Source organism: Hydra vulgaris, chromosome 05, assembly GCF_038396675.1.
Source record: "Hydra vulgaris chromosome 05, alternate assembly HydraT2T_AEP".
Classification (NCBI taxonomy): domain Eukaryota; kingdom Metazoa; phylum Cnidaria; class Hydrozoa; order Anthoathecata; family Hydridae; genus Hydra; species Hydra vulgaris.
This window is the reverse complement of record NC_088924.1, coordinates 23,193,638-23,218,963: the sequence shown is the minus strand read 5'-3', so window position 1 is coordinate 23,218,963 and position 25,326 is coordinate 23,193,638. Positions and strand designations below refer to the sequence as shown.

General features: G+C 25.9%; 1 protein-coding gene across 2 annotated transcripts in view; it reads left to right on the top strand.

Annotated features, from left to right (window-relative positions):
• LOC136080699 (uncharacterized) overlaps window positions 1-25,326 on the top strand; it is a 55,318-nt gene that overhangs the window by 5,751 nt on the left and 24,241 nt on the right. The window contains exons 1-5 of one of the 2 annotated variants that reach the window (XM_065797688.1): window positions 3,770-3,836; window positions 5,213-5,371; window positions 5,451-5,609; window positions 12,504-12,667; window positions 15,372-15,531. In XM_065797688.1, coding sequence (XP_065653760.1) covers window positions 15,382-15,531 — 150 coding nt within the window. In that variant the 5' untranslated portion in view covers window positions 3,770-3,836; window positions 5,213-5,371; window positions 5,451-5,609; window positions 12,504-12,667; window positions 15,372-15,381. Of the gene's footprint in view, window positions 1-3,769; window positions 3,837-5,212; window positions 5,372-5,450; window positions 5,610-12,503; window positions 12,668-15,371; window positions 15,532-25,326 lie in introns of those variants that run through there. The other variant, XM_065797687.1, reaches the window with a different exon arrangement.

Sequence of the window (25,326 nt, the reverse complement as noted above, 5' to 3'; positions counted from 1 at the left end):
TTATCTACGATTGTCTTTGAAGGAAGTGCTGCTCAAGAAATTTGCATTTTGCCTTCCCCACCCGATTTGTGTTTTAAAACTTTAATCCTCTGAAAAAAAAAATCACAAAAAAATTTGTATTAAAGTTAAATATATTTTTATATAATCAAACCTATTTCTTTGAACTTCTCTAGGTTACTAAATAATATATTCAGTGTCTCTTTGCTGTTCTTTTTATTTAGAAGAATTAATAATGTCGCTATTAATTTGTGATTGTTCTTGACATAAGAAACATTTATCACACTTGTATTATTTGTAGTTCTTGGTAACTCTTAACCTGTTGCAGCATTTAAAAGTTTGAAACTCTTCTGAGACATTACAATTTATTATTAACTGAAAAAAACTAGTTTTATTATAAAGCTAGCTATTTTCAGTTCTTTTTTTCAAGCTTTTACCAACATTATAAAGTTTATAATATTGGTAAAAGCTTAAAAATAGTTAAAAATTAACAAAATTAAAATATATAAAAAGGAAATTCATTAGTAAATTAATAATTCCCATCAACCTGACAAAATAGTAATAGCTCCTGTAAACCTGAAAAACTAGTAATAACTCCCGTAACCTTAAAAAATAACATGTTTTTTATACATACATGAAAATTACTTTTTATGAAAGATACATTTACTAACTTATTAACAAAAAACAAGTAAATCGTTTTTATTTTGTTTGTAACACTGTTTGCACTTACCTAAAAAAGTTATCTAATAATGTTTTTATTATAAAATGTTTACAGTACGACCACATGCATTGTTTACGCTCATATTTAAAGCTGATTTTACACTGTAGCAAAGTTACAAAAAAACAAAGGACTTCATCTGTAAGATGTAGTCCTTTGAGTCAATTTGTCTAAAAGTTAAAGACTCTGTTTCTCAAAACCAAAAACATTTACGAATGGGGTCCTTTTCTCTATCAATTTGTATAGTTGTTGACAGCAATTTCGCCAAGTTTCATGCTGGTATAACAATTAGAACTATTATTAAACTTATTCCCTCCACTATATCTTTTCCGTTTTTTGCAAACTATTTTAAATCGGTTTATCAAGATTGTTGAAAATTTTGGAACTATTCTCCAAAGAACGATTTCAGTTAATATCTTTCAATTGTTTCAAATCAGTTAATATCTTTCAATTGTTTCAAATCAGTTAATATCTTTCAATTGTTTCAAATCAGTTAATATCTTTCAATTGTTTCAATTCAGTTAATATCTTTCAATTCAGTTAATATCTTTCAATTCAGTTAATATCTTTCAATTCAGTTAATATCTTTCAATTCAAAAAAATAATCATGCAAGTTCAATGTGGGGAAGATTAACGAGAGGTGCAACATTATAATAAGCATGCAACATTCAATTTTAGGAGAAAATGGCGAGATGTTAGACAAATAATGATGAAACACTTGATGTCAGGGAAAATCGGCAAGATTTGCAATATTAAAAACTACTACTAGAATAATTTTAATATTTTTTTTAACAATTTTGTAGTAAACCAAATAAGTATTAACAAACAAAGCATCATTTTAGGCCAATGTCCCAATATTCCTTTTCATTCCAATAACACAGTTCCTCTAAAATCAAAAAATTTATTAAAGTTATTTTTTTATATTTTTTTTTATTTTACTTAGATGCCCCAAAAATTCCCTGCGGTCTTATCACAGAGCACTGCGGAAGAGCATTTAACAGGAAATTCACGCCTACTTCCTAACCAATGATTGCAGATTTATCTAGTGTTTCTCTTATAAGTGTATTTATAAATATTTTTCTTTGAAAAAGAGTAGCAGTGTGTATTGCTAAACTAACTGTGAACACAATTAGCAGCTTTTATTCAACACGGTTTACCTTGGGAAATATCGCCTAAAAAAACAAAGTTTTTGCAAATCAGATAAAGTTTCTGTATTAAGTATTTAATGCAGACACTATATCTGATTAATATATTTAACATATTTTTCTCAATTAGACCACTAAGAAAATAATAGTGCTTCATCATCGAGTCAAGAAACACAGATATCAAAATAAATTTTCATTATTTTTTTATTAACTATGCTAATTTGTAATAAGACATTAAGTATTAAAATGATATATCAAGTTTTATTTCTTGAATATTGCTGCACACAACACGTTAGTGTTTTTTGTTTTAAAATTATTAAAATATGAATGCTTTTATAACTTTAGAACAAAAATCACTAATGGAGAGCGTATAAAGTATAAAGCCTTACCCTAGATGTTTTTTTTACAGAAAAAATATATATAAGTTTTACATAAAAAGGAATGGATTTCACCAACGTTGAATCACTCATCCATTTATAGTAGAAATTTCTATTGCTGTTTGAATGGTTTTTGTTTATTCTACTGTGTTTAAAGATTCTTAAATACTATTAATGAATTATTCAGCTATTTCATTAGTATTTAGTTTCCTGAATTTATCCTCTTTTCTGCAGGCTTGACTACCGACTCAAGGTTTAATTTTTTATAGTCTAATTTAACATATAATTTAAATCCTTTTGAATGTTTTATGTTATTATTTAAATTCTTTTTTTAAAAGAATCTTAACTCTTTTTAATTTGTATTAATATTTAAACACAACCATTTCAATGTCTGAAGTCTCATGAGATTTGAAATTACTTAAAATCAGGTCAATCACTGTACTACTTGTAAAAGTAATTCTAGTTGTTATAATTTCATTGTTGATTATTTTTAAGCTTGACTTTCTTATCACTTCAAACAAACTTTTAGAATATGGTCACCTGTTTAGATTTCTAAATGGGTCAATGTTGAAGTTAAAATCATCTATGATTTTGATGTCTTTGTTTTTATTTTCAGTCATATTGATCCAGTTTTCATAAAAGTTTATAAATTCAATATGGTTGTTTTTTGAAGGTTATTTATATACACAACTTACAGATATAGCTTTATTTAAAACTCGAAGTAAAGCACTTATAATACCACAATTTACTTAACGTCTAAAATTTTAATATCTTTTCTGTATAAATGTGTACATCCCCCAGTATGCGTACTAGAAGGTAATTTTTAAAACTTCTGGAGGTGTAATCAAATTTAATTTCAATATCCAAGTAAATGTCAGTCACATTTCAGTGTTTCAGTTAAACCAATATCATCAGGTTCCTATTCAAGTAGATAATTTTCAACTTCATTTTTTTTTTATCAATAAGACCATCAATGTTTAACAACAAAAATTCAAATTTTCTAGGTAAATTAGGTTGGTATTGAATCCTTGACATTTCTCTTTTAAGTTATTGAATATTGGTCTTTGTCTGACATTGTCTGAATTGAACTAGTTGAACAATCTCATATTTTAGAACTTGTTGAAAAAAAACATCCACCAGCTGACATTGCTGATAATTTTGATATAGTTTCTAACTGCATTCATTTAGAGAGTTTCAAAGGATGCGTGCGTGGTTGTTCCATTCTTAATGATGTTTGGCTAATACAAAGAATTACTTTTTTTATCATGGAAAATTTTGTGCTATGTTGTTAACTTTACAATGCGCCCTATTAGACCAAAAGATGAATCATACAAAAAATAATATTTTTTGAATATATATTAGTGTATGAAAATGTATTTTATTATTTTGTATAATAATATACAGCATTTTTATAGCAGTAAATAATAATAAATTTCTTTTAATTATTTAGAACACTTTTATTTAAGGAATGATTATTTCAAGTTCTTTTTTATAAACATTTAAAAAAACAACATTAAAACCACTAAAATTTAGAACCACATTCATCTAGAAGATCTAAGTGGTTTAGTAATTCAAGCTGAACCTGCACAAAGTATTGAGGTTGGTTTTTTAAATGGATTAATGGACTGTCATGGTATTTTGCTTTTGTATTAATTTCCAACTATTATGCTTCCAAAACATTAGTAACAGTAAATTATTAATTATCTTTACAAATTTTTTGCTTTACTTAAAATTAATAAATCTAAACAAACACAATGTTAATTTTTGTTCCTACAGCTTAATTATAAATGCTTTCTCTAGATGTTAATTTTTTAACTTTGCATTTTTTGGTACAATTACACAAGAAGTTTTCTGCACAGTAGTAAAGCCTGTCTCATCAAGATTAAAAATATTAAATATGTTGTTTTAGACTTTTAGATATCTTTTTGCAACTTGTTAAAAAATATATCAATAGTATTATACAATTGATATACTCTTAGTGTAATGATTGATAGCTAGATATCATTATACTATTAGTATAACGATTGAATACAGGCACTCCGGCAAGTTTTGTTGGTTGGTTTTCTAACAAATATTTTTAGTTTTTTTTTTTGTAGATCCAATTAACCTATCTTAACTAGCCTATTTATGTTCTACCCAACTCGAAGGACATTTTATTTTTTTCGCTTGAGCCACTTCAAAAGTTAAAGTCAAGACCATATAACCAGAGATTATCTTTTTGCGAATATTTTCAAGGTTCTGGTTATTTCTTTAGAAATTTTTTTGCAATAATTTTTATTTCATTTGAAATACTCAAAAAAATTTTAACTTCTCATAAAAAATAAGTAACCTCCTGGTGCAAAGCACTTATATCAATGTGTTCTATTCCAACAGGGGGCAATCTAGGTAAATTCATAGCATAAGAACTGGGCAACTTACTCATAGGTTTTTATTTTCAAATATTTCATCTTCACTGTAAAATTCACAAATAATTTGAACATTGTCATAAAAACTTAGAACTACCACTGCAAAGCAATAGATTCCTTAGATTCATTATGTACTGCAATAGTCTATTTTAAACTTAATATCTTATTAAAAGCTGTTTTGAAATAAAACCATATTTATTATGGTATAAAGTTTTTTGAATACTTAAATGTATTAAAAATATGTCAAAATATATACACTGTGTTAAAAAAGTATTTATCCACTTATTTGTACATTTTTCAATTGTGATAACTTTCTATTTAGCTAAGACAAATGCATAATTCGGGCTGAAATATACCAATTAAACATTCAAGAAATATTGTAAAAAAAGATTTTTTTAAGTAATGAATAACAAATAAAATACAGAATTTTAAAATAAAAATTGCACATTATTTCATATGAAAATTTTACATTTAATAAATTTAATTTTAAATATAACATTTATCCTTGAAATTTTATTTATTAAATTAGTTTTTTTTCTTGTTTATAAAGTTTGAGTTAAAAATTTTCAGCTTTTTGGACGTCATGGAGCACTTGGTCGAGTTGTAATGTTTCATATGGCTATGGATTTTTTAACAGAACTAGGATGTGTAATTCCACAAATGCTATAGAACAATGTTCTGGAAACAGCACTGAAGTTGCTGTGTGTTTTGTAAATCATACTTATACAGGTTAATTTAAAAGAATTAAAAATTTTAATTATTTTCTCATAAATTCATTTGCTTTTAATTAGTTGTTTGTTTTTTTTAGCTTTTTGGACAGCATGGAGCATTTGGTCAAGTTGTAATGTTTCATATGGCTACGGGTCTTTCAACAGAACTAGAATGTGTAATTCCTCAAATGCTATAGAAAAACGTTTTGGTAACAGCACTGAAGTACTGTGGTGTTTTGCGACTAAAACACATGCAGGTAATTTAATTCAATTTAAAAATACTAAAATTTAGTTTTTCTACTTTTAATAAAGCAGGAGAATTTAGTTTATCTATCTTAAAGAAATCCAGTAGTTACTTAAAAAATCTTATATATTTAGAGTTTATAGACTTATATAAAGAAGTCTAGAAATATTAGACGATATATAGAAGCCTTGAAGTGATGATCATGTATAACAAATTTTATAAAAGTTTTGTAACTTTAAGTAAAAGTTTTTCTGTTTTGTTTATTTTTGTCTTCAAACAAAACAAAACAGATGGAAAAGTATGTAAAAATTTAATGGAAAAACATAATGGAAAAGCATGTAAAAATATTTTAAAAAAAACTAGTTTAAACATTTAACTAGCTAATAAAATAAAAATAATAATAAATGATAAAGTAATATAATGTAAAAATATAAATATTTTTATGTTTAAAGTTTAAAATTTTTCATTTTTAACATTCAAAAAAAAAAAAGTTAAAACATTTAAAAACTTTTTTTTTAATGTTAATTTGATGACCCAAGGCCAAGAAGGTCACCACAGATGAGGAGGTTTCTTAATTGTGGTTTTAACCCTCTCTCAATTCAATAACTTTGAAACACAAACCTTGACAAGCAAGGCTACTGCACAGAGAAATAATTTAAGAGTGCGGTAGTGGTGTAGTGGTAGAACGCTCGCTTCATAAGCGAGAGGTTCTGAGTTCGATTCTTGCCATGTTACTGGTAGTACCGCGCTTAATTTGTTTCTCCGCGCAGCAGCCTTGTTTGTCAAGGTTCGTGTTTTGGAGTTAAAGAGTTGAAAGAGGGTTATAACCACAAGTAGCCTCCTCATCTGTAGTGGCCTTCTCGGCCATGGGGAGGTGAATTATAAAAAAATAAAATAAATAAAAAAAATAAAAAAAGAATGTGGTACTAATTAATATAGTAAAATTAATATTTGTAGTAAAATTAATATTTGTTAATTAATTTTGTACCAGTATTAATATAGGAAAAATATATGCGGTAGTGGTGTAGTGGTAGAACGCTTGCTTCATAAGCGAGAGGTTCCGAGTTCGATTCCCACCACGTCCCTGGTCCGCGCTCAACTTGCCTCTCCGCGCAGCAGTCTTGTTTGTCAAGGTTCGTGTTTCGGAGTTATAGAGTTGAGAGAGGGTTTTAACCACAATTAAGTAGCCTCCTCATCTGTAGCGGTCTTCTCGGCCTTGGGGAGGTGAGTTTTTAAAAAAAAAAATCATTATTTGTTTCAGTTTTATTTGTTTGTTTTTTATTATTACGTTTTGGCAAGTAATTTTTATGGAAATATTTGCCATAACTAGTTTTTATTGCTCAAGAACCTTGCTATTAACTTCGGCATATTGAGAAAGTGTAACATTTTGATGGCGATATTTTGAATCAATAATTTCTATATCTGTATACAGTTTTCTATAGTGAATCATGACACTTGTGTCATCAAGTAAATTGTCGACGGAATTTTTAAGAAGAAATGTAAATTCATTAACTCTTCTTACCGCTTTTACCTGATTGTGAATATTGCTTTGAAAACTTTAACTCAAACGCCTAAGGAGAGATAAAACATGGAAATATATTGACAGATGAATAGGGACTGATGCATTTTTCCACAGCTTTAAAAATCCTTTTAACTCTACTCTATTTGATACCTGCAAATCTAATGTAGCTAATGATTCAATATGTATCAAAACACACCATAATTTTCTAAAGCAATTTTCATTGCTCTGTACTTGTAATCAATCCATCAAGTTCTGCAAGCTTTAGTTTGTTTTGGAATGCTATTACTTCAGGCTTTGGCTAATCTTGTAGTTCATGGTAACGCTTTGGTGGCTTTTGATATAAATAAGAGTTGTAATAATAGTTCATCGACAGTTTTTGAAAGAAGTTAAACTTTTAAATGCATCTTTTAAAGCTAGTTCAAGTCAATGGTTAAAGCAGTGCACAACTTCCAGCAAAGTCGAACCTTCTTTTACTAATGCACCTACGCCATAAATTCCCAGATTAACATTTGCTCCATTAAGGTTTACACCTAATAGATGTTTATAAGCATCGGTAGTGCTAACTCTTGCAAAAGAATCCGTTATACATTTTTTCAATCCTACTGCATTAGAATTCTCTGCTGTTTCAAGCGATCAAATAAGGAAAATCTGTGAAAAGACGCTCTCGTTTTGCCAAGTAATATGCAATGTTAAACTTTTTCTGTAAGGGTTCAGAGTCTTTGTGGACATTTTACGCAAACCGCGCCCAATCGGAGTTTTATGAATAACATGCTCAGAAATTGATGCCAAGCTTAATTTTGTTTGTCTATGAACTAAAGTTGTCTCTTTATGTTGTGCACTGCTCAAATGCGATGGTAGGGAGTCTTTGTTATTGATAATGTGCCTGGTTTGATTCAGGTCATAGAAAACAACTTTGTTTGATTTAAATGCTTTTCGAATTTTTTACATAAGTTGCATCGTTATCTAATTACATCGAGCCCATTTAAATCATACTTAAACTCGCAATTAAAATGTCTTCTTTACTGTGGATAGGTTACTTCTATAATCCTTATTTGCATCCATTTTTGATCAAATTTAAAATAAGTAAATATATTAATGAAGTGTTTTTTAATCACTAAAAAGCTGTTTGAATTGCATTGACACTATTTTTAATTTAAACAATATTAAAAAAAGTGCCATAAAAATTGTTCATAATGAGCAATATTCAAATAAAGTCCTTGACAATCATGTAAAGAAATTCACTTTTTAATCAATTAACTTTTTTTTCTTTGTTGTTGGAATAGAGCCCTTGAGATATTAGGTTGAGAAATTAACTTTGAATCTTATTTTTCTTTCCTTTATTATAAATTTGTTAAGATTCAAAAATCTCCTTTTTTAATTCTTTTTTTTTTTTACAACTTTACCCTAAAGTATTTTTATATTACTTTTTCTGAATTTGAACATTTTTGCAAAATGGTTTTGATTAAATCTTTCATTTTTATTTCTGTTTCTATGTTTTCCATTTTTAGAAAATTTGTTATTACAGACATCGCTGCAGTTTTCATTAAAGTAAGTTTACAATAATTGTATAAGAACATAAAAAATGTTCAAAAGTTCAAGTCTAAACTTTAAAAGTCTTCAAAGTCTATTTTTTTTTTTTAAATTAATTCAAATTCTTCACAAATTTTTTAAAATTTTAAGTTCAAGATTATTTGAACAAGAGAATCTTGGAATAGTAAAATTCTGTTGTTCAAATAGATTTTGTTTTAAATAAAATTCTAAAATTAAATTTGCGTATTTTTAGAAAATGTAAACCTTGATATCGCTTTAAATAGTTTGAAAATATTTTTAAAATGGTATTGCGTTTTTTATATTCTATCAAAAATTTCATGTTAATATATTTTCCGGTTAGAAGCTTTTTATGTGTAAGTAACATATTAAATATAAATAGAAACATAACTAAACTTAGTTTAGAAATGTTTTGACATGTTGAGTATGTTTATTAGTTGAATTTAGTAACTTAACTTAATGTTTGATATGATTGACTTTTTAGGTAAATTTAGTGTAAACTTTATTGATATTATATCATATTAAACTTTAACTTTAAAACAGAATTAAGCAATTATTAGTTTCCCCGCAGAGATTTAAGAAATTAAAGTTAAAAAGCGCTTCATGATGAACAAAAGTCTCATAATGAACAAAAGTCTGCACAAGAGAGCTAAAAAAAGAAAACAAAAATATCTATTACTTTATTTAAAAGTTAAATTTAATGTGTCCTTACTTTATGGATTAAAGTTTACTAAAAATTAAGAATTATACACAATAAAATTAAAAAAAAAAAACTCACGCAATAACATTTGTTCTGAATTTTTAAGAAAAAAATAAAAATAAAATAAGACAGAAAAAGGTAATTAGAAAAGGGGAAAAAAAAATTTGCAAAAAAAAAATTTCATAAAAAACTTTTTTTTTCAATTTTTTTGCGACAAAATAATTCCATACAGATGACCAAAACAGAAACATCCAATCATATTTACATAAAATAAGAGTACTAAGAATATATTGTAAACAAAAAGTGTAATTTAATTTCATTAATTTTTTCAGAAAATATAAAATAAATTTTTTCTACTAAATATGAAACTAATACTTTTTTTTAGAATCAAAAACTGATTCACCAATAGATTTTTATGTGACCTATCTAATTTTTTTGTTAATTAAACTTCTGTAACTTAAAAATAGTAAGGATGCTCTTTCTCTTTTATACAAGGTCCAAAAACGCATTGTGAACATGAGATATAATGTTTTAAACATGAGATATAATGTTTTAAACAATTTGAACCAGTTTATGCTTTCTTGAATCCAAGTGATTGCATATAAAGCACATTAATTTTAATAAAATAAAGCACAAAAATAAAGATGTTTAGGTTGGAGTTTGAATTGAATCAGAAGAAAAAAGCCTCAATCGTGGAGATAAGATATGTTCATTTGTCTGCCAAAAGACAGAAAGTATCTAGGACCATTACTTTATTACTTTCTTTATTAAATGAAGAAATATATTGCAATATAAGTATATAAACTAAAAATATTAGGTATTAAATTTTTAAATGGTTGAAAGATAAAAGATGACTTACAAATAAATTAATAAAATTGATTACATACTCTTTTATTTATAAAGATTTGATAATAGTTAATAATCTATAATAGATATTAATCTATAATAGTTAATAATCTATAATAGTTAATAATCTAAAAATAGTAAATAAATATAAATAGAAACATGACTAAACTTAGTTTAGAAATGTTTGGGCATGCTGAGTATATTTATAAGTTGAATTTAGTAACTTAACTTAATTAAAAAATAAAAATAAAATAAGACAGAAAAAGGTAATTAGAAAAGGGGAAAAAAAAATTTGCAAAAAAAAAAATTTCATAAAAAACTTTTTTTTTCAATTTTTTTGCGACAAATATAATTCCATACAAATGACCAAAACAGAAACATCCAATCATATTGACATAAAATAAGAATACTAAGAATATATTGTAAACAAAAAGTGTAATTTAATTTCATTAATTTTTTCAGAAAATATAAAATAAATTTACTTATTATAAATTAATAAAATTGATTACATACTCTTTTGTTTATAAAGATTTGATAATGGTTAATAATCTATAATAGATAATAATCTATAATAGTTAATAATCTATAATAGTTAATAATCTAAAAATAGTAAATAAATATAAATAGAAACATGACTAAACTTAGTTTAGAAATATTTGGGCATGCTGAGTATATTTATAAGTTGAATTTAGTAAATTAACTTAATGTTTGATATGATTGACATTTTAGATAAATTTAGTGTGAAGTTTATCGATATTATATCATATTAAACTTTAACTTTAAAATAGAATTAAGCAGCTATTAGTTTCCCCGCAGAGATTTAAGTAATTAAAGTTAAAAAGCGCTTTACGATGAACTAAAGTCTCACAATGAACAAATGTCTGCGCAAGAGAGTTAAAAAAAGAAAACAAAAATATCTATTACTTTATTTAAAAGTTAAATTTAGCGTGGCGTTACTTTACGGATTAAAGTTTTCTAAAAATTAAGAACTTTACACAATAAAATTTAAAAATAAAAAACTCACACAATAACATTCGTTCTGAATTTTTAAGAAAAAAATTAAATACCAAATACAAAAAAAGCTAATTAGAAGAGGGGAAAAAAAAAATTGCAAAAAATAAATTTTCATAAACAACTTTTTTTTTTAATTTTTTTGCGACAAAATTATTTTATACAGGTGACCAAAACAGAAACATCCAATCATATTTACATAAAATAAGAGTACTAAGAATATATTGTAAAAAAAGAGTTTAATTTAATTTCATTAATTTTTTCAGAAAATATAAAATAAATTTTTTCTACTAAATATAAAACTAATTTTTTTTTTTAGAATCAAAAACTGGTTCACCAATAGATTTTTAGGTGACCTATCTAATTTTTTTGTTAATTAAACTTCTGCAACTTAAAAATAGTAAGGATGCTCTTTCTCTTCTATACAAGGTCAAAAAACGCATTGTGAACGTAGTTGGATCTGCATTATCTGCCGGGTTTGAGCCTCTCTCTTACTGTCACAAAGTTGCATCTCTTTATTTTTCTACAAATACTATCATTGTCGATATTCAAAGGAGCTACTCAAACTTGGCAGTTAAAGTTCGGAACATTTATAATGTGTTTTTGAACCTTGTTTAAAAGAATGAAGACATCATCAGAAGAACCAATTCAAGTATGACAACAATATTCCATACAAGGATAGAAAAATAAAAGATTTATTGAACTTAACAATGAATTCATGATGAGAATTAGGAGTAAGAATGAGAGCAAGAAAGTTGATGCTAAAACTCTCTTCCAACCCTTTTACTTAAAACATGAGATATAATGTTTTAAACAATTTGAATCAGTTTATGCTTTCTTGAATCCAAGTGATTGCATATAAAGCACATTAATTTTTATAAAATAAAGCACAAAATTAAAGATGTTTAGGTTGAAGTTTGAATTAAATCAGAAGAAAAAAGCCTAAATCGTGGAGATAAGATATATTTATTTGTCTGCTAAAAGACAGAAGTATCTAGGACCATTACTTTATTACTTTCTTTATTAAATGAAGAAATATATTGCGATATAAGTATATAAATTTAAAATAGTATGATTAAATTTTTAAATTGTTGTAAGACAAAAGATGACTTTCAAATGAAGTAATATAATTGATTACATACTCTTTTATTTATAAAGACTTGATAATAGTTAATAATCTATAATAGTTAATAATCTATAATAGTTAATAATCTATAATAGCTAATAATCTAAAAATAGTTATTTTAGCTGATTTTTATTATATTATTACTTTTATTTAGCCTGACTTTATTCCTGGCACTTTATACCTGACTTTATACCTGGCACTTTATACCTGGCACTTTAAATTTAAGTATTTGTTTATAAAAGTATATATTTTTGTTTAAATTTTTCTTTTTAAATTTGGCTCTATCTTGAATTTTTCTTTTACTGGCACTATACAAAGGTAAGGAAAAATTTAGTTTACAATATGTGATGTATTAAGTATAAACTATAAATATAACTTATACAAATCCAAACTATGAAAAAGGTTTTGATGTTGGTAATGTAAACTGTAACTCTAGCTATCCCTGACATGCTTTAAACTGTGAAGTTCTTTCATAATACTCTTTAATAACCTTTTAAAACTGTGATTTTATTACATGTTGCCATTTTTTGGGTGTGTAATTTTTATTTAAAAATGGTTATTTTTGATGCTTTTATAACAACTAAGTAAAATATTTTTTGCTTTCACAGCTTTTAATAGAATATGTAGTGTTTTATATTTGGTAATAATTATTTTGTATATACAATCATATAATAAATTTTACTTAAATATAAAATTTTCGCACAAGACTTAGTATTTAGTATGTCTAAAAGCTATTAACTTGACTATTCTACATTGAGTTATAATTTTATTTTTCTCATTTGATTCACAAATATGTTTTGTATTTTGTATTTAACTTTATTGTTAGCTTAGTTTTGTACAAAAAAATACATGTTCTAATAAAAGGTTATTAATTTTAGTTACTACTTTTGCTAATTATTTGAGGATGAATGCTAACATTTTTAATTTTCATCATGTATAACATCTTTAAAATTTAAAAATGAAATTAAAAATTCAAGAACATAACCCTGAATATCTAAGAGCAAGTATTAAAAACTTTTTTTTATGTTTCACTGAAGCTGATATGTTTTGTGATTTAAAACTGACTATTTTGATTTTTCTTTGCTTGTCTTATGGTCTGATTTTTGCTATTATATTTAAATCTATATTAGTGTCTAGAGCGCCAACAGCAGATGGTGACCTGTGGCAGTTTAGCCTAACAATTGTCAAAAATGTAAAGCAATATCTTAAAGGATTTCATATCTTTTGCATTTACTAACTATTTAGAGAAGGTTTTTTTATTTTTTTATAGCAGGGTAAAGAACACTTTGAGAGTCTTGTGGAATTCATTTATCCTCAATTTATTTTTCAAAATTGATGTTAAGCCTGGCAGTTTCTTATTATTTTGCAACCCATAAATAAGTGTTCTAGCAACTTTGGTTGGCTGGAACACTTATTTATGGTTTGAATAATTGTATGTTATCAATGCTATATAATATTTAGCATTTCTAAATCATAACGTCATGTTATGTAAAAGAAAGATGTTTAAAAACTTGCATCTAAGTTCATAGTCTAATTTTTGGATTGCATATAATATACGCATCACCCTGGAGGTAAGGGCTTCATGCCTGCACAGCAAATTCAAAGTGTGAATATATGTAGCAAGTATATAATTTCTTCCAGGAATAAATATCACGGCTGATAAAAGCATTCTTCAGTCAACCAACTCTTTAATTGGCTGATGAGGATTTATGATTGATGAGGATTTATGATTGTTAAGTATTAATTCACCAATATCTTGTTAGCAGTGTTGTAGTTATAATTAGTGTAATTAGATTTAGGTTCGTTTTTACCAAAATGCATAGATTTATCAGTATATAAACACATAAAAAATGTACTATTCCAGTTAACAAAGTTGTCCAGAGCAGTTTGCATTTTACTTATACTATTGTTGTTATTATCTTAATTTATTTTTGCAACTAAATTTGTTTGGTCACAATTTTGGGTAGGACAATAGATTATCAGGTGGTATGATTATTCATTAGATTTGGTAATATTGAAGATTATCAGGAAGGTAATTGAAACAGTTAACTAATAGTGCAGGACTACAAACAGAGGCTTCTAGAACTTTATTTTTTTCACTTAAAGTATGTGTACAGGTGTTTTGGAATCTTGTTGTTCTTTATTACATTTTAAAACATTTTGTTTATACTTCATAAAACTAAAAAAAAAAGCTAAAATATAATAATATGAACAATAATAAATTAAAGTTTTTAATTTATTTTAAAAAAAAAAAGAATGCAAAAACCAGAAGGTCTTATTGTTGAGTACCGCTGTAAAATGTTTGCATGAGTAAAATGTTAAATGTTTCACAAAGTAAATAAAATGTTAGTGTTTTGCAATAATAAAAAAATAAGAATAAAAATTAAAAATTTTCAAAAATATTTTCCAGATAATATAGATAGTTAAGATAATAGCAATAGGAATATATACATATACATATATATATATATATATATATATATATATATATATATATATATATATATATATATATATATATATATAATATATATATATATAATATATATATATATATATATATATATATATATATATATATATATATATATATATATATATATATATATATATATATATATATATATATTTAGTACAATCTGCTAAACTCAAATATCTCCATGATTTGATTAAATGCCAAGTCACCACAAAATGTTATTGTAAAAAGTAAATTTTCTATAAATCATATTCTCTTTAACTAAAACCTTTTTTTTCTTTATGAAACTCTAATCAGAAAGATACTGTGTATACATAATATAAATATAGCATTATGTATATACAGTACATAAAATATTATGTACAGTATATACATAATATAAATATTACACGATTGTAATACGAAAAATAAACATTATTTAGAGTTATCAAAGAACTTTGACTGATAAAATGTGTTCTGTACATTATAAGACCTTTATTTCAAATTAAAGAGATCTGTTTTTTGTCAAATTCGGTTTTATATTTAATGTGAGACATTTTTATTTAGAAATACTGTTATGATGAACTTAAAAATATATCCAACATACAATATAACATCAATCGCATATATTGAGTTTGAAGTTTTCTTACCGCTTTTTTTAAGTATTTTAACATACAATGTCGGGCAACATTTCGTTAGAACCAATACCAATCAACTGAAGTTTTCCGTAAGTTTTATTTTCACAAGAATTCCTTGATTTTTTATTTATTGCTTATCAAAAAAAATTAAATAAAAAAAAAACTTTTGACAATATTGTTTTAATAAATATTGTAATCGTAGTATTTGATTCCTTTGCAATATGAATACATATTTTTTCAACTAGAAAGGTCTATTTTAATAAAGGAAAGGGTAATGTAACTAATAAATCAAGTCAAAATAAAAGGAAGAACAGTGACTGGATGTCTGCTATATCAGAGAAATCAGGGAAAAATCAGGGAATTTAGATGCCTTCAAAAAAAATCAGGGGAAAATCAGGGAAGTTAGGACATATATGAGAAAAATCAGGGGGGAAATCAGGCTTATAAGTACTTACCAACTTGTACTAACTAGTAGATAACTATTTGATATTATTAGTCAGTTCTTATTTTCTTTGGACTAGAACAAGTTTAAGTAAATTAAATAATGAACTCAACATATTTTGATGATCAGCGGTTACAAATACCAGAATATAATGCTTGATTAATGTGAGGAGATATAAATACTTCAGCAAAATGTAGAGTTTGTTCTCATCAAAGAAATGTAATTGAGGTGTCTAATATGGACCAGTTAAGCGTTAAAAAGTCATTTAACAAGAAAGACGCATTGTGATCGCTTGTCTCTTCAATTAAAAAACGACATGTATACAAATAACCAATATGTCAAAAAATATACATGCTGTAACAATCACTTTGTCAGAAAACACAGTTCAAGTTTCCATTTTTCAGTCGCATGTTGTGTCAGATTCAGTTATTGATGCAGAGATCAGATGGACACTAAAGAATGTTTTGTCATCATTTTTATTTTGTTCTAGTGATGGACTTTCAATTTTATTTATATCAATGTTTCTTGAGAGTGCTATAGCTGAGAAGTTCTCTTTTTAAAAAATAAAATGCTCATATTATATAAATTTTATAATAACTCCTCATTTTCAATCAGGTCTTATTAGTTATATAGATAGTCAGACTTGTACGCTGTATCTTTTGGTGAAAGAAATTCAGTTGTGCAAATGGAGCAGATGGCTCTTAATGTTAATTATTGGGATAGTGTTTTAAAACATATTTGTACTCGTTACCTAGATTCAACCTTTATTGAACATAGTCGAAGTAGAGATCTTCTGCATAATTTTTTGTTGGGTTTTGAAATCTTCGAATAAAACCAAACTTATTCAAGTATCTATGGATGGCCCGAATGCAAATTGGGCCTTCTACTCTGAGTTAAAAAACTGTCGTGCCTAAAATGACTTCATTCGATTTATCTATTATTCAAAACTGGGAAAACAAAACAGACTGGGGTATTCAAAAGATTTTTAAAGCTCTTTATAAATTTCTTCATGATTCTCCTGCCAGACAGGATGACATTACTGTTGTGACTGAAAGTAATTAATTTCCTCTATCTTTTTTGTGGTACTCAATGGGTTGATCATAGAAAGGTGGCTTTAAGAGCTGTTAATATTTTGGAGAGCATTTGTAAAATATGTAGGTTTCGGGAATCTCTATTAAAGAGTAAGCAGCCTTTGTGCATGAGCTACCAAATTGTTTTATCTGCTGCTAAGGATCCTCTAATTTTAGCAAAACTTTATTTCTTTGCTCACATAGCTCATATTTTGCAATCCTTTTTAACCATATATCAATATGCTAGACCTGTGATGCCATTTTTATATGACAACCTTTACAGACTATTAAAAGATATAATGTCAAAGTTCATTATAGCTGATATTTTAGATAAATGTAAAACTGCAAATAGCCTCAGCAAATTGGAATTTACAAAAGCAAAAAACTAGTTAAAAAGGTCAGATAATCGATGTGGTGCTAGCACTGTTATAAAGAAGAAAAAAACAAATGGTATTATCTATTTCAAAAAATATTTATGCTTTCAACTACATATGCATATGTTTTCTACAGTCGTTGACATGTAAGTTTGTGAAAAAATTGCCTTTGAAATATGCCATTGTGCAAAATGTAGAATGTTTTGACCCAAAAATAATATGCAATGAAAAAATGACAAAGGATTGGATACCTGATTTGGTTGAAAACTTGATTCAATTGCATTGGGTTACCACAAAAGGTGGTAACCCAATGCAATTGAATCAAGTAAATACCAAATTCAAGAGATATTTAGAATAGATTGTCTCTATAAAAGGAAAGCTTTTCATAAATCTCAACAAAATAAATAATAGATTGGATGAGTTCCTTTTTTCTAAAATTGGTGGTTTAGCAGATTATTCGACACAGTCCAAATTAATCAAAATGGTGTTGACTCTTTTTAATGGTCAAACAGTGGTTGAAAGAGGGTTAAACATTAACAAGAATTTGTTACAACCTAATTTAATGAGTAAATCATTAATAAGCCAGAGAATTGTGTATGGCCATATGAAAGCTCTTGACTTAAACCAGGAATCTATAGTTATCTCTAAGGAACTGAGCTTACAGATGCTCAAAAGTGAAAAAGTGACATACTTGCTATAGTCATAAAGGACATACAATTTAAAAAGGTTATTCTGGAAAAAGTATAAGAAAACCTAAAAAGTAATTCAGAAGCGATTCTTGTGAAAGCTGCAAATGATGCTGAAAAAGCTCATACATATGCTTTTGAAGCAAAAGTGGTTCTTGAAGAGAGGCAAAAGAAGAAGCAAAAGAATAAAAAATTAGATGAAACAATTGATTTACTATTTAAGAAAAATAAAGAACTTTTAAATTTGAAATATTAGTTTATAAGTATTTCTATACTGTAACATCTAAATTTATATAGACATTTAAATGATATTTAAAAGTATATTATATAAGTTATTATTTATTTTTTAAAAGATTTTAAATTTTTATGTGGCAAAACTTTTTCAATTTTTTCAACAAGATATAAAAATTTTGTTTAAAATTTTATCATTCTTTCAGTATTATCTTTTTATGAACCATTTGCTGTATATCTATTTTTCATCTTTTATATATGTTGATTTTAGCTTTTTATTTTACTTTTACATTACTTGTGTAATTCAGTTTATTTAGTTCTGAATGCTATTTATCAAAACAGTTTATAAAGTCAATAAAAACAGAGTATTTTTACACTTTACTTTGATTAAATTTTAAATGTACTTCAATAACAATAGTAACATTGACAACATACTAACAATACTTTGATAAATGTAATAATGATGCTTTATTTTGAACTGTACATGATTTTTCATGTATTATTCTCTAATCTTTTTTAAGTCTGGAAAGGCTCATAATAACTGACATAAGAATCAGGAAAAAGAGGTAGACGATCAGGGAAAAGAGATCCATGATCAGGGAAAAGTCAGGGAAATCCACCTTAAGATTTTGGCAGACACCCAAAAGTGAGTTAAGTGAGTAAAGAAAAAAAATAAAAAAGTATATTTGTATGATTTTTAACTTTATTCCTTTTTAACAAACAGTTTTTATTAAATGTTGTTATTATTTTCTTTATTTGTTTATTTATTTATTTATTTTTTCTGTGAGTGTCCTAATGCAGTATTGTTTTTTTCAATTGTTAGAGTGTTTTTTATTGTTGTTATATTGTGTTATTGTGTGTGAATGTTTATGTGTTTGTGTCTTTTTTATATTATGCTTATATAAAAGTTATTTTATTTCAACCAAGCATTTATTTTTCTCTTTTTTTTTTTAATTCTATTTAGAGATACTTTAACACCTTTTAAAGCTTAGGCTTCAACACTTTTTAAAGCCTAGGTTTATAGACTTAAAAAGAGAAAAAAAAATTAAAGAAAACAATTAACAGAATTACAAGAAATTAACAGAAAGTAACAGTTAACAGAAATTAATAATTAACAGAAATTAACAATTAACAAAATTAACAGAAGTAAATCGTTTTCTTGCTCTTTCACTTTTCTTTTTTTTTTTTTTTTGTCAACATCCAATTTAAACAGTAGCTGATTGCAACTGGGTTGGGTTTGCAGCTGTATTAAAATAAGTGAAAATGTAAATGTAACTATTTACATTTTAACTTATTTTGTTTAATTTTTTGTTTACTTATTTATTTAATTTTTTAAATACACACCAAAAACATTTCATTGTTTTTATTTAATAATTTAAAAATAAAATAATAGATTGATTGCAATTAGCATATTGAAGTACTTTTATCTTGCAAAATTAATATTCTACATATTGAATCATGCCGTTATGTGTTGATTGAATCACGCTCAAGTGTGTTGTAAAATATTGAAAATAATATACTACACATTGAATCAGGCTCATATCTGTTGCAAAACATAGAGATTAATATACTACCAATTGAATCACGCTCAAATGTGTTGCAAAACATTGACATCAATATACTACATATTGAATCACACTCATATGTGTTGCAAAACATTAGCATTAATATATTACTCATAAATATTCGTTCAAATGTGTTGCAAACATTGACATTAATATACCACACATTGAATCACAACCAAATATGTTGCACAACTTTGACATTAATATACTACACATTAAATCATGCTTAGATATATATTATCTCACTCATATGTGTTACAAAACATTAACATTAGAATCAAAAATATTATGGAAAAACAACTAAAAACTAGGTTTAGCTACATACAAAATGTTTCAGTCAAAAAAGACATTTGGTTTGACTAAAAAATTAGCGAATTGATTGCTATTATTCTGTCATACAAATTATATTGTGCTAAAAAGTAAAATTATTGTCTACAAAAATAGTTACTAACATGACTTTAATTTTTTTAAGTCTCTTACTTTCTCTTTATAATATGGCAGATAGCACAGTCTTTTTTTTGAAAATGATTCATACTGTCACAATCACAATGTCCACCAGGTATAAAATCTCTCTAATTCTAATATTTTTTTATTATAACTAAAGACATTAATTTAGTTAAATAAAGTATTAATAAAAGGTATTAAAAATCTCCATAAATTAAATAAATTAATAAACAGAATACTTAGTATAAAAATGTTAGCATAAAAGTAAAAACATACTAAATAAATTTAATGTTAAAAATAGCTGTAACATTTTCCAGAATAATATCTAGACTAAACTTAATAATACGCAAATAGTATTGCTTTTATCAGTGTTTATTCAACACTATCATTCATGCTTTCAAATCAAATTTATATTTAAAAAAAACAGATTTCACACAATTGTTAAGGTCATTAAAGTATTAACTTAAATAAATATATTAGCTATTTATTAATTGCTAAAAATTACACAAGACTTGTCTTCGGTTAGCATTGTCTGAGTAGTTTTTTATCTATTTTATATCATAACCACATTTTTAAACTCATGAACAGATTTATCTATTCTTTCTGAGTAAACTCCAATTTCATAATCAGTATTACATGCTACTGGCTGACAAATTACTTAAGAAAACCAACAAATAAATATCCTGAAAATCTTCTTCAGTGGCTTTTTTCTAAGAAACATTATCTCAATTCTTATAAAACTGAACTGGTCATCTTTAAGTCCAGTAGACACCAATTAATAAGCACTTAAATTTCAGACTAAGTGGAGACAAAATTTATCCTGTTGGTTCTTTTAAGTATTTTGGTATTAAAATTGATTCTAATCTCACTTTCCAAGACCATTTAAATGGTTTGTCAATGAAACTCAACAGATTTAATGGAACGCTGGTCAATTTCTACCATTATATAAATCTAGAAACTCTAATAAACATATACCATGCTTAGTTTTAGGTTTCATCTATGATATGCATTTCAAGTATGGGGATAATTCTGTAAACAAAAACTTTATGCTAAATTATGCTGAAACTCACCAACTTAATGGAATTTTTTAACTGCTCATTCTTCTAGAAATAATATCACATATGCTTATTTTTCTGGAAGTGCTATTTTTCATCATTAAAAAACTTTACAAATACGAATTGTTATTATACTTTTTGCTCAATCAGTAAAACTTAGTTGTTTCAAAACACCATTCTGTTAAGTGCCGAAATAAATCCATTAAATGTTAAAGTATTAGCTTGAGGAACAACTACCTCTTTATCAAAATGTCTCAGTTTAATCTCTGAATTTAAAATCTTATAATCACTTATTAAAACTAATTAATAACATTAAATTAATTATTTGTACAATTGAATATAACAAAATCTTTATTTTATTTGTCAATTTGTATGTTTTTAATATTATTTTAAACATTTAAAATTTTTTACTTATCCATTAATTTGCTATTCCTCGTTTTTCAATTTACTGTTTTTAATTTTTTTTCCAACTTTTTTCTTCTCTTTATTCTCATATTTTGTAAAGAAATTTTGAAGCATAAAATAATCCCGGAAAATCCCAAGTTTTAGTCCCTTGGATTGGAAATTTTCCAGGTTTTTTACTAACTCATCTAATTATATTTAAAATATAATTGGATGCAGAGACTTTAAACTTATTGATCACATTGTGAATAGCATAAGTTTGGTTCTTTATAGCATAATTTTTGCTTTATAATAACATAAGTCTTGCTTTTTCTTTTCTTTTTTATTTTTTTTTTTTTTGATTACACAAAAAAATTTAATTTTTTGCTTTTAATTTGTATTAAATCAGTTTATTTTTTATTTGTTTACTTATTTATTTTTAATGTTTTTTCTTCATTTTTTTTTTTTTTAATTCATTTAAGTCAAATAAATTATTTGTCATTTTAAAATTAAGTATATGTTTTAATTAGTTTTACAATATTAATAAATAAAAAATTTTTTTACTCTGAAAAACAATCATAACATTTTAATAATTGATATCATTATATTATTATATCACAACAATAATTATATAAAATGTTTATTTTACAAATATATTAGGCACTGCTTTAATTTTGAAGTTTTAAGTTGACCTAAAGATACTCAATACTTTGGGTGTGCATGAGATGTATTCCATTAAAAACAAAATAAAAAGCGTTCCTTTTTGGTATTTATACGCCTTTTTAAATAATCCCTTTCCGGAAGAAATTCTAACTCAGTTGCAGCCTTTTTTGGTGTTTTAGATACTAACTTTTAAACATAGAGTAAACTTGAAACATTTATATGTTTATGTTGTGTCAAAATAAGAACTTTTGGTAAAAATATTGGAATAATTAGAGGCTGGGAACAAAAAAGCTCTGCTGTTCTTTTATGCTTATTTTGGACCTAAAAGGTCTCTTCATAAAGGCTGTTTAAAAATTTACCTAATATTTAGGTATTAAATTTAAAAAGTTTGCCAAAGATTCATCAAATAATTCCCAGTATTGGGTCAAAACAAGCTTAACAAAACAAAGGTTTCTTAAAAAAACAGAATTATAATTTGTTTTTGCTGTCTAAATAAAGACGTAAAATGTCATAAATTAGAGAATAACCAAGCTCTACAAGAACTCATTTTTCTATTCGTAGATCCAGGGTTTAGTTTGAAAATCGGCTCTCTACCATCTGGAGTTTTATCAACATGCAAAAATCTTTATTTAAAAAAGGTTAAACTAAAGTTTGTTGTTAATGCTGATTTATTGATGATACATAAAAATGTAAATATATATAAACGTATATGAAATAATATTAAACAATTTTAGACTGAAAGGAATGTTTCCCAAAACATAAAAGGTTTATAGAAGATTGGAAGAAGATCACTACGGAAACTGTTGATTAAAGAATACTGGTCTATGTATATGCCTAATTTTTTATTACAAAAGAGAAAAGAGAAAGCTTTATTACAAAAGAGAAAGGAAGTCATCAAAAAATCAATCTTTCTGAATTTATTAAGGATTTCAGTAAAGAGCATGAGTCCTTAGATGTGAACAATGTGTCTTTTTGCGCAGATTGCGGTTAAAAGGAAGGTAAAGGTATCAGACACCCTTGCACAAAATCTGCAATAGTGCAAAATCTACATGAGCTTAAGATTAAAAGATATGTATAAAAATCTGACAATAAAAAATTAACTGTAGCAACAGGTAAATGTGTGTTCAAATTTTTGTATCTATCTATATTTATTATTAATTTTATAATAATAAATATAGATATGTATATATTGAAGTCAAATAATAGTTAATAGAATATTTGTCACAGAAAAATATATCTTTTGTAGGTGGTAAAGCTCTTTATGTTACTCTCTACTTAAGATATTCATAAACCTATTTTAGAAATATCTTCAGATAGTTAACTTTAAAAAAGAAAACGGATCTTCCCGTGTCAGCAATGGATTTTATATTGACTGAGATATGTAAAGACTTGAGTCGTGGAGGTGACAGTAATGTACATGAACTTATTTTTGCATATATTTATATTCTTTGCATATTTATAAATTATTCTCATATTTTATGCTTGGTATCAAACCTAATGCCTCATATAGTATTAAGGATATACGATACTGCTCAAAAATTTAGCACAAATTAGATTTAAGCTGCATTTTTTTCTTTAAAAATAAAAGAAAAGAAAAAAACAAAAAATTCAAGTATTTTTAAAAAACGAGACATATTTATTTGACTTTTTTAATTACATTAAGACAAAAAAAAAAAAAAAGTGTCTATCACTAAATATCTTTAATCAAAGTTACTATATTTAAAAAAAGTTAAAAAAAAGCTGCTCATAAGTTTAGCACACCTGGATTTAAGTTTGCTTTAATAGCAAGATCAATAAGGGATACGTCTACCTTTGCTCTTTATGCATAGTTCACATCTTCTTTTAATCAAATCAAAAAGTTTTTTGCAATAACCAGTTAATAAGCTGTCGAACGACTCTTTCAAACTTTCCCTAAGATGTTCAGTTGATGTTACGGGAGCTTTAATGAGTTTGCGGTCTAGTACAGTCCATTCATTTTCGATTGGATTAATGTCAGGTGATCTAGCTGGCCACTGAAGTACTTTAAAGTTATTTTCTTGAAACCAAATAGTCACCGTTTTCGCCTTGCCACTCCGACTCATTGCTAAAAAAGATGTCTCTAGTCGGGATTAAATGATTTTCAAGCATCTCAATATATTTATGTTGATCCATATGACCATAAGTGATGCAACGCCATTTGCCTACCCAACCTCCACCACCTTGTAGTCGCGGCACAATTAAGCAAATAGGAAACATCTCCTTATAGTGTTTTCAGATAATCACTCTGTTCTTTTGGTTAATAACTGTAAAGTTGGATTCGTCACTAAATATTATTTTTCTTAGTTCATAATTAGTCATTTTCAAAATAGCTCTACAAAATTTGATATGTTTTAACCGATCAGTTGGTTTAAGCAGTGTTTTTCTGGCAGCAACGTAGCAACAAAGTTTTCGATCAATCAATCTTCTTTCTGAATTGTTCTGACTACACATGAACGAGATACAGACTTAAAAGTTCAAGCTATTTCAGAACTGTTGAAACCACCAAGATGTAGTCCTACGATACGCTGTTTTATTTCAGAGCTAATTGATTTTTTTCCCATCTTATTGGTCAAGTTATGGACAAAATTTAAGCAAAAAATACCAAGTTTATTTTAAATGAAGTAATACATACTTTATATATCTTAGAAACTTTTGTTCAGTTATTATGTAAAATAGGATAGCTAAATTTACTTTTTAGTAAAAATTTAACGTCAAAAAGTAAAAAGCGACGGTTAAAAGACAATAAGAGTGCAAGTGTGCTAAACTAATGAGTGGCTTTATAATACCGCTTTAGTTAGCAGTCTCTGTTTATGTTAAAAATAGATGGTTAAAATAATTTATTTTTTTTTATTTTTATTTTTTTTATAAGGTTTGTTTTAATTAACTGTAAAATAAAAAAATAGAAAAAGCATGCAAAGTTTACCGCCTAAAAATTCAATTAAAAGAAGAAAAGCA